This window comes from Camelus bactrianus, chromosome 12 (genome assembly GCF_048773025.1).
Source record: "Camelus bactrianus isolate YW-2024 breed Bactrian camel chromosome 12, ASM4877302v1, whole genome shotgun sequence".
Lineage (NCBI taxonomy): Eukaryota > Metazoa > Chordata > Mammalia > Artiodactyla > Camelidae > Camelus > Camelus bactrianus.
In genome coordinates this window covers 17,276,798-17,287,487 of record NC_133550.1, presented here as the reverse complement: position 1 = coordinate 17,287,487, position 10,690 = coordinate 17,276,798, and the positions used below count along the sequence as shown (strand labels likewise).

The 10,690-nt window shown below is 54.5% G+C and overlaps 1 protein-coding gene across 1 annotated transcript; it reads right to left on the bottom strand.

The window, feature by feature from the left end:
• Positions 1-2,807: 2,807 nt before the first annotated feature.
• Positions 2,808-10,592, bottom strand: LOC123619502 (protein Wnt-10b). The gene is made up of 5 exons (XM_074374941.1): positions 8,156-10,592; positions 7,109-7,228; positions 6,716-6,978; positions 4,631-5,004; positions 2,808-4,008 (listed from the first exon to the last, which is right to left on the bottom strand). Exons 2-5 carry the CDS (start codon positions 7,180-7,182, stop codon positions 3,550-3,552), a joined length of 1,170 nt encoding a protein of 389 aa, XP_074231042.1. The 5' UTR covers positions 7,183-7,228; positions 8,156-10,592; the 3' UTR covers positions 2,808-3,549.
• Between the last annotated feature and the right edge of the window lie 98 nt (positions 10,593-10,690).

The window sequence follows — 10,690 nt, the reverse complement described above, 5'->3', positions numbered from 1 at the left end:
AAAGATCAAAATTCAAATTATGGTTTCTGCTCAGTGCATGTCACTTTTGCACCGTGTTTAAAAAATCGTAAGTTGAACCATCGTAAGTTGGGACCATCTGTATAAGGGAACACATGGCTCTTTCCTAAAGCTTGAGCCAAAATTGTTGCTTTTCTAGGTTGGTTTTTTTTTTTTTTTTTTTTTTTTTTTGCCTTGTTTCTTGCCTCCTTCCAAAGAAGAACTAAGCTGGTAGATAGCTACATCACGTCTATCCCTTGTCCCCATCAATCCCCATGTATGTATTCAGCAGTCTCTTCCTCTTGTCCCAGTTTGTTTTCTTATTTTAACCTGGAGAATAACACAACTCTAGAACGTGAAGCCAAGAGGACCTTAATTTAAGGTGGTAAAGGATGAGATGGATAACAAAGAGCATGTTTACAACAAAGAGAGTTATATCTGTCCTCGGCTGTTGCCATTAAGGACCTTTGCCTTCCTAAGCCCTGTGTTTTAAATGGCAGGAGACTCCTCCAGTGTTATCACACACTCCTAGAGTGGGCCCTGTGATACCTCCACATAGTCACTCTTTCCATTTCTTTTTCTAGAATTTTCTAGCACATGCCACCAGACACACACATTGACCACCAAAATTATGCTTTGCCACTGTCCTTGCTAGGGCCTCAACCATATCAACACACCTTGTGGGACTCTGACAGGAGGTGACACCTGTCAGTGTTCCTGCCCAAGACTTCAGATCCTCTCAAAGCTGGGCCCCAGGTATGACAGAGGATGGAGATGGTGACAGTCTAATAGAGTTAGCAGCAAGTACCATGGTATTTGAGTCAGAACTGATGAATGGAAGTGGAGAATCTCCCAGGCCTTCTGTCCTTCACCCTTCTGGAGTCTGGAGAGGAAAGTGTCTGTTGCAGCATTACTGGGTACTTCCCATGGAGCAAACAGGAGCACAGACAGGAGGGGTGCTGCCCAGCTGGCAATTAGCCAGCCACCACAACTTCCCAGCTTTCCAGCCACTTGAAAGGCTGAGGGGAGAAGAGGTCATCCAGAGCTGAAGGAGGCCAAGAGGCCTGACCAGAGTTCATCAATCTTCCTCCCTCCCTCTGGCTGCCATTGGAGCTAAGTAAAAACTGAAATTTTAGCCACCCGCTCTGTGGGTTGCACACTCCCACTCCCGTCACTGACCCCAGGCCTGGGCCTGAGCCCAGCGCGTGTGCCGGGAGCAGGGGTGGGGAGGGGGGTGTTGGCCTTGCTGACAAAATCCATTTGGAATTTCTCAAGGTTGTGGTTTGGGGCTTAAGTTTGCCACAGAGTGTGTCTGACGAAAGAAGAGAGAAAGCTAGAAAGAGAGAGGGAGCCAAAAAGAGCACAGAAGAAGGAAATGGGGGGAAACTAAATATTCCTGCTGTGATTTCATGGGAGATTCTCCTCCCTCTTCCTGAGTGTGAGAAATTCCTGTTCTGGATATTCCTTATCATTATTTTCTCTCATTTCCTAGGTCTATTCCAGCTGCATCCCTCTCTCCCCTAGTACCCTACATACACCTTAGGCTCAATCAGTGCCTAAAGTCCTATGTCCATCAAATTTCCAAACCCAGAATTCTCAATGAGCAAGTGGAAACTCAGGACATACAGTTTTGCCATAAAGTACTGCCTGAAACCAACACTCCTTGCCGCCCTTGCTGCTGCCCTGATGCTACCATCATTTCACCTGATTTTGAGGGTGATTTGTGTAGCAGATATATAGATATACATTGCCTAGAGGAGTGGACTGTTTCTGCATTCCCTGGCCAAGGAGATGACCTGATAGAGTCAGGATCTTGCAACGCCATAAATATTCAATTATTTATAAAGTTCTAAATTTTTGATGCATATTCCTTTTCTGAATTGAAAGATAATGGTTTCTTTTCAAAGATACTGGACTAGAAATAGAAAGAAATTGGAAATGAAATAAAAGAAATTCTGTTTTTTCTAGTTATGGTTATCTCCTAAAAGATAAGGGAATTATTTTACTAAGATGAAATGCAGAAGAGCTCTGAATAAGGATGGATAGAATACATATGCAAATAATTCAGTGGGGGAGCATGCTGGGTTTGCTGATTTCCAAAGCAAAAAACCCCAATTTTGAGCATAAGAATCCTTTATATATGTTTCCCATTAGTCTTTTATCTATCCCCAAGTTCTCTGGTTTGGAGCCAGAGAGAAAAGCAGCTGCTCTTTCGGGCACAGGTGCAATGTTGAGATATCTTCAGGACTTGAAAAACCCAGAACAGAGGTGACCTCATGGGGTATGATAGGGGTCAAAATAAACCAAAATCAGAAGACCAAATCTGGTCCTGCAGTCCATTTTTGTGAATTAAGTTTTATTGGACATAGAGCCATGCCCATTTGTTTATGTATGGTCTATGGCTGCTTTCAATCTATGACAGCAGAGTCTGCTGGCAGACTGGAGTAGTTTTGACAAAGCCCAAAAGCCTAACATATCTACTGTCAAGCCCTTTACAGGAGAGGAAAAAAAAAAAAGAAAACTTCTCAAACCCTGTTTTAGGGGAGTGGAGGTGAGGCATTAAGAAAGTAAATAGGGCCTATGTTTAGATCTCTAGTCCCTCACACCCAGACGTCCCCCTGCCCCGCCCAGGTTTTTCACACTAAAAGTTGCCAACTAAGTCACCTGAAGACCATTCCAAATCCTTCAGTGGAATCAGGCATGATATTCATAAAGTCATTGAGTGTGGGAGGGTAGGAGAATTCACCTGGAAAAGAAGCCAGGACTGGGATCCAAATGTGGGTAGAAATATCACCATCTGCATCCACCGGTCCAGTAACTTAATTTATTTTTGTTACAAACAAGAACCAAGAACAAGTCTCAGTACAATAAATTATCCATTCCCATCCCTCCTGCTGAAGAAAGAAAAAGAGGCTCAGAGAGTCTTGGGTAAAACTCTTCCTTTGGAGGGTCCCCTTTAACATCTGAATTGGGGGGAGAGGGCAGCTTCCCTAAGGGCCTGGACAGACAACTTTCCGGGTTTCTGAGTGCCCTGTACTCTCTCCCTTCCCTAAGAAAACCCTCTCTACTGCTGTTTCCCATTACTCCCTAAGAGGGGGCCCATACTGCAGTAGAGGAGTTTGGGAACAGCAAATAGAAGTGAGTGGTCTCTTTCTGGATGCAAGTCTTATGGCTCCACAGGATGCCTGGGGCTCACCCTCAAAGAAGAAGAGTGGTCAAACTATAAGGACTCCCCAGCCAAGAGGAGTATGCATCAGAGTTAAAGGGACCGCAGGGTTGGGTAGAGGGTAGCAATACAGTTCATTTCATCTTAGTCCATTCAGGTGTTTTAAGGAGCAGTAGAGGGGGGCAGGTCCCCCCTAAGGCCCTCCTAACTGTTGGGGAGAAGGCCACACCTCACAGACTCCACCTGACCCCTACTGCCCCCAAAGCTATTTCCAGGTAGATACTGTGGGCTTCCGGGGCCAAGATTGATTGACCCTGGACAGAAATCAGAGCAAAAGTCTGCACTGGTGCTCCTCCCCTTCCCCAGCCCTGCAGTGAGGCTGACCCTCACTTACACACGTTGACCCACTCTGTGACCTTGCACTCGTCACACAGCACATAGCAGCACCAGTGGAAGCGGCAGTGACAGCGTTCAACCCTCGTCTGCTGGAGCACATTGTGCCCACGGCCACAGCACAGGCTGCCACAGCCATCCAGCAGGCGACTGGTCTTGTTGCAGGCCCGGCCCCGCGTGCCCGGGGAGCCCACGGTGGGGTCTCGCTCACAGAAGTCAGGAGACTTCTCAAAGTAGACCAGCTCTCCTGAGAGGCGTCGGGGACGAAGGCGGGGTTGGAAGGCTCCAGAGTTGCGGTTGTGGGTATCGATGAAGATGGCGCGGCCCAGCCGCTCCCTCAAGGCTGCCCCCACCGCTCGGAACTCTGGGGCTGCCCTCCAGCAGGTCTTGAACTGGCAGCTGCCAGACGTGCCATGGCACTTGCATTTCCGCTTCAGGTTTTCAGTTACCACCTAGAACATTGTGAGGGTGGTGGAGAGGTGAAGGGGAGGGCAGCAAATGGACGGAGTACAGAGACACGGGAGAGGGGAGGGAATAGAAAGCACAGAAGGATAAATAGAGGCAAGAATGACAACAGATATCAGAAGAGAAAGGCACTGCGAGGCTGGCTAATAGCCCAAATCCCTCATTTTCTGGTTGGAGAACTAAAGCCAGAGCATAGTGTCATTCACCCATCTTCAACCACTAGCTGGTAACAGAGACTCAGCTCCAGTTGTCCTGACTCCCAGTCCAGTGCTCTTTCCAGACTGAGCACTGCTAAATCAGGGAGTCTAGCCCAGAGCACCACTAAATTCTGTGGGGAAGGCAGCTGTAATAATAGCTACACGTAGTGAGCACCCACCAAGGACTAGGCACTCTGCCCAGTGCTCACTGTTAATGACATTGTTAGGTACGTATCATTAGACTCATTTTACCGACGCAAAACTAAAGTTATGTGACTTGCTCTGCTCCAGGTCACCCAGATGGGGAGTGACAATCACCCACCACATCTCATCCTCTTACTCTGCTGTGCCTCCCAAAATCTGGCCAGGCCTTGAAAGCTAGGGAGACCCAGGACAAGTTGCATACACATACCTGGCGCCCCACCCTGTTGTTGTGGATTCGCATGCGTGCCTGGATGTCCCGGGGAGCTTCCCTGGAATCCAAGAAATCCCGAGAGAACTTCTCTCCAAAGTCCATGTCATGGTTACAGCCACCCCATTCCCATGTGTCCTGGGGGCCAGGACTGGAGCCTGAGCCAGGGCCCGGGCTGGGCAAGGAGTGGGGAAAACTCTTGCCCCGGGACAGTGCCTGCAGCTGCAGCAGTTTGGCCCTCAGCCGATCCTGCTCACCACTGCCCTTCCAGCCGCAGCCGCAGCTCACCAGCTTGCCCAGGCTGCAGGCCGTGGCTACTGCGTGCATGACCCCAGCAGCCAGCATGGAGAAGGAAAAAGCACTCTCCCGGAAACCTGAGGATGACAAGGGTGTGATGGTAGGGGTAAGTTTGGCAGGCAGCTGAGAGTAAGGAGGCCGAAGGAAATAAACAGCCACCCTTCAATTCCAGAAATTCATAACTGCGTCCTGACCCTGGCATTCACCAGCTGAGTGATTTGGAGCAAGTCACGGGAGAAGGAAGAGGACAGAAAGCATACAGCCTCAGTTTCCTCATCTATAAAGGAAGAGGATGGGTTGAGAGGATCCCCGAGGCCCATTCTTGCTCTGTAAGTCTGGGATTTTCAGGTGTGGATGAAAGAGCCAGTCTAGAGGGAAAGACCCCTGGGGTTGGGAGATGACTAAGAGAGTCCCTGAGGTCTTTGAAGATGTGTTCACTGAGTTCTACATCTGAAAGCCTTAGAAATTCCCCAGCCCTGCAGGTGGGGTGGAAGCAGAGGCCTTTGGTTTTGTGTTTTTTTTTCTCCTCTAAATTGAAGGTTATTTTAATCAGTCTCAACCAACCTACCCTCCACCACCCTAACTTCCCCAAAGCACTGGAACTGTGGAGCTGTCCTTCCTCTTCCCAGTTTCTAGTTTTATATTTGCCCGTTAAGACTGCCCTTTATGTTTATCCTAACCTGCTATTACTCTATAAAATGCTGGGATGGGGAGAGAGGTGGGGGTGATTTTTCCCTAAGGCCCTCTTAAAATGTTGGCTTCTTTGTTATGTTTTGGGGGTCACAGAGGCTCAGGATGATAAGCCTTTCCCAGACTTAGGGAGACATTCTTCTCATTTGGGCATCAAAGCCTTCCCCTACCCCAGGCCCTGTGGTGAAGGAGGGGGTCCCTCACTTCCTTTTAGGCAGGGGATCTCTGGAGCTCTGAGAGGAAGAGAGACAGCACCTCCTTAGGGGCCAGGCCTCTCCCACCTCAGGATGCAGGGCTCCTGGCCCAGCCTCCTGATCCCCCCAACCCCAACCCTCCAGGGGTGAAGCTGTTTGCACAAGTCTCGGGAATTCCCCCGCAGATGGCAGCTGCCTATTAACCCTGTAGTCCCCAAAGTAATGCCCCTACCCTTGAGCTGAGCCTCAGATGGATGTTTACTCCTCCAGGGATGCCTCCCAGACCAGGGCCCCCAGACCAGGCCGGCAGTGACCTGTTCTCCACTCCTCTAGCCTTTCCTCACCTGCTCAGGTGAGAGCCACCTGGGGCTCTCACAGCACAGAGGAGGGGGATGCTCCCCGGCTTCAAAGCCATCAGGGTCTTTGTTCCCAGCTTCTGCTTCTGGGAACCCCAGTAATTAGGGGGGTAGGTTTAACCCTTAAACGGTTGGGGGCGTCACCCCACCCCCGCTGAGGCTCTGGGGACACCAGCCTGGGCTTGTCCCATGGAGAGGGAGGGGCAGAAAATTGGGGGAGGAAAGGAGGGGGACATTTGAAGCTTCCAGGACTGGGGGCATCTCTTGCTCACAGGTGCAACCCAGATCGAGCTGGGCGGAGGCAGGAAAGAGGGGCCCTAGGGTAGGGGAACCGGGACCCAGCTGCCTTGCCGGCAGCGCGCAGGTGGAAGTCAGAAGCGCAGGGCCCCAGACGGGTGGCCAGACCCAGCTTCGCGCGGCTCCGGGGGGAATTCCCGGAGCAGCCCCTCCCGCAGTCGTGAACCCGTCCCTTCCCGCCTCCGCCCGCCTCGGCCTGGCCCCCGCCCCCCAGCCCCGGCGGCGGCGCAGACCCGCCCGGTCAGGCTCACCGCGCTTGAGGATGGCGCTGTGGTGCGGCAGGCGGCCGCCGCCCTCCAGCGCAGAGCAGTTCCAGCGCTGGTCGCGCAGCTGGTGCTGACACTCGTGGACTGCGATGTGCAGGCCCTGAAGCGCCGACGCCGTCACGTCGGGGCTGCGCAGGCACAGGCCTAACTGCCGCTTGCTCAGGCCCGACAGCGTCAAGCACACGGTGTTGGCGGTCAGCGGCGGCTCGCCCGGCAGCTTCAGGCCCAGAATCTCATTGCTTAGGGCCCTGGGAACGGAGAAGGCGTTTCAGGGTCTGTGGTCCAGGCCTCGCGCCCCCTCCGATTGCTCCCGCCCCGACTCGGTGCTTCTAGCCCAGGGCTTTATCTCGTGGGCTGGGTGACAGGGGAACTGCTCACCGACTGCACAACGCCAGGAACAGGAGACCCGCGAGGCCCGAGGGCGGAGGCCGCGGCCGGGGCTCCTCCCGCATGTCGAAGCCCGGGCCCGAAGGCGCCGGTGGGCAGATCGATCAGGGCCTGCGGAACAGGGAGACTTTAATGAGGGCTCTGGAATAGGGTAGCTCGCCTGGGCAACCGAAGGATCCCCAACTTCGGGCTCTTAACTCACTAGTGCCACCCCACTGACTTCTCATTCTCCCCCCTCCCCCCAAACAAAACAAGTATCAGCCCTTGTTTCCCAGAGTACCTGGGCCCTGGAGGAAGAGTCCAGGACTCGAAGCTGGGACTTATGTCATTGCCCTGGAGCCCAACCCAGCCAGACAATGCCTGGCACACAGACACACACTCACGTGCAGACAGATGTGTAGACTCACAAACAGCTCTCCACTACCTTGCCCACCGTTCCCTTTTTCAGGGCCCCACGACTGGCTCCCCACTCCCCAACACAGCTTCACCCACTCTCAGGGCTATGGGTGAGGATTGGGAGGGAGTTCCCCACCACCCACAGCCGGAAGGGTTGAAAGAGGGGAGTGACGCCTCCAGGTGCCGTCGAGGGCCATCAGGTTCCCCGAAAAGCGTGGAAGAATGGGCTCCCCAGCCCAGTCTGCCCCCTTCTTCGGCAGTAGAGAGCCAGAGGAAGCTCCAGGTGCGGCAAAGGCAGGGAGGGAACTGAGTTCCCTCCTAGAAGGGATCGCGGCGCAAGCGGAGTCCTCTTTCTCGTCTACCACCTTTGCTAACTACATGTTCCCCTCCTCCTAGCATCGCTCATCTGGTCCCCCCTAGGTCCCCAGTCTCAGTCCCCACCCCTTTGCTCTCGCGTTCATTGCCCTCCAAATCTGGGCCACTCCTTTATTTGCTGTGTTTTTATCTCTGGCAATATCCCTGGCTCCATCGGTATCTCTGCCCCCGAGGGCGGATGCGTGTCTGTCTGTCTGACTACCAGTGTGCCTGTCTCGTCCCCCGTGTGCGCGTCCCTGCCCTCCCTGCTTTCCCGGTTCCGATTACCTCCAGCTGCTCTGGTGCGGAGTCCGCCACCGGCGCGGTTGGGTCGCCTGGGCTCTAGCTGTTCAAACCGTGGGGAGACTGCGTCGGGTTCTGCCCCCTCGGTAGAGCCGCATTCTTCCAGGGCAGGGCCACTCCTCTTCGCCGCTTCCCCAGCGCCGCCGCGGCCGCCGGGAAGAAGGGAGGGAGGAAGGGAGGGAGTGATCGAGAAAGCTAGCGAGCGGGCGAGCAAAGAACTGGGGGCTCTGGCTCTACTCGCGCCGAGCTCACCGGCGTCTCTGCCGCGGCTGACAGAGCGGTGGCCCCTCCCCGAGCCCGGGGCATCCCCACCCTACTCCTAGCACCCCCCGCCTTGACCCGGAGAGCTCAGCCGCTCCCCCTCCTCCCAGTGAACACACACACCCTCTCCCCCGACGCCCGGATTCAGGCTTGGCCCCTGTGAAGGGGGAAGTGGCCAGAGTTCCACTCACCTGCTCTAGGATCACCAAGGCTGCGAAGAGGGTGCAGTGACCTAGACTAGGGAGCCAGGATCCTGGTCCCAGGTGGTCATTTCTCTTTGCCTCAGTTTCCCTATCCATTGCTGGATGGCTGGAAGGTGCCTTGGACAAGATGAAGATGGAGCTGAGAACTGACTTCTCTCGCTGGACAGTTACCAGTAGAGCACTCAAGGAGCGCCCACGGCAGGGCAATCTCAGCTGGCAGGAGAATCTCCCTTCTGGGTGGCTTGGCTTCCGCCCACCTCCAAGCCCTACTCCTGCCCCTTGGGAGGGGTCAGCTTTGGCCTCAGAGTTTGGCCCTAGCAGAAGCTGGGGGAGACCCAGAGATCTTCAGCCTGCCCCCATGCTTCCCTTGGCTCACAGGCATCCTTGCCAGCAGAGGTCTCCTGCTCTTCCCAGGATCCTGGATCTGCACTCCGGTTAGTCCATATTTCTGCTCTAGACTCACAAACTTGTTTCTCATGGGAGGGCCTCAGGATCCCAAACTGAGCCCAGGGAAAGAGCCTGATCTTGGGTTGCACAGACCAGACCGAGGCTAAACCACCTTAGGGAGATCCAGTGGCAGCGAAGGGGTTAGGCGCCACTGTGCTCCTGCCTGACTCACCCTCCCAGCTCTAACCACTGTGGGCTATTTTTGCCAGAGAGGGGCCCCAGGCTTCCCAGCCGCCCCCCGCCCCTGCCAGACCGCAGCCCAAGGCACGGCTGGCCCCGAGAGCCCAAGGCTGGCACGTTGACTCAGAGACAGGCCCCCCGGAGAAGTAGAGCCATGGGGCTGAAACCCACAGCCACAGTCATCTCTTCCTTGGTAGTGGCCATGCAGCTCTGCTTGGGCAGCCAGCCTCCAGTTTGTGCAGCTGCAGGTCCTGCCCCGTGCTGCAGGGGTCACTGCTGTCTAGGGGGCAGAGCTGTCTGAACACCATTAGTGACTTTCATCTGTTGGGATATTTATCAACCACCTTTATGTGTCAGGCCTCATGCAGGCTGGGGAGGTGAAAGTGCCATGGTTCCTGACACTGGACAGCTATGACCCCAGAAGGTTGCTTTTCTCTGCCTTCTCACCTCTGGGAGAGAGGTGAGAAGGAGAAGGAGCCCTAGAGCTCTTGCCCCTGCTTCCTGTTTAGGGGCCAAGAACCCAAGTAGGTGTGGCTTTTGAAGCCACCAGGAACTGTACCCTATCTCAGTAGCTTTTGTCCTTACACCTGGATTCAGTGATTGTCACCAGTGTCCTTGTCCTGTTCCCTGCATGTCAGCCTGGAACTTTACCTACATCCCCTGGAGGAGGGGAACCAGGTTTCCTATGCCCCTCTTCTACCAGGGGGACCTCTTAGACGTTTGTGTTCTCCATGTGTCTCTGGTTCTCCCTCCGGTTTCAGGTTGCTTCTTCTGATTCTACCCTTGTCAGGCTCAGTATAGTCAGGTGCCAAGGAAGGACCAGGGTCAGAACTATTACCACAGATTCCAACTTCTTAGTGACCCCAGGACTTCCCCAAGCTGACCTGTCCCAAATCCAAGGACCCATGCTTCTGTTTTGTCTCCCCACAGAAGCCCAGCTCTGGGACAGGAGGCCACAGGCAAGCAGACTGGGTGGCCTGAGCTGGCCCCCAGTGCCCTCTGTCCGACCGGCTGGCCTGAGCACTGACCCGCAGGCGGCTGGAGGGTGGTGGGGCAGGCGGGGCCTGGAGAGGGCTGCGGGTACACACCCATTGCCTAATACCCCAAGCACGCGGCCAGCTCCAGGAAAGGGGAGGGCGGGAACCAGAGAGACCTTGACAAGGGTTGGGGCCATGACAGCAGGGGGAAAGTGAGGGGCTATCATTACTTCAGGGAGAGAATGGGAGCAAGATAGTCCCCCTTCCCCTCAAGGACAGGAAGGGAAGGGGGCTGCCTTCCCATCATGGGGATGGAGGATGTATTGAGAGCAATCTGAGAAGAACACTGGGGCCCTATAGGGCGGGGGTCAAAGAAAAGAGTGGGGGCCCCTGGAGATTGGGGGATCCAGCAACTGAGGCGGCGGCTTTAGCTGAGTGCAGGGAGCCTCCCC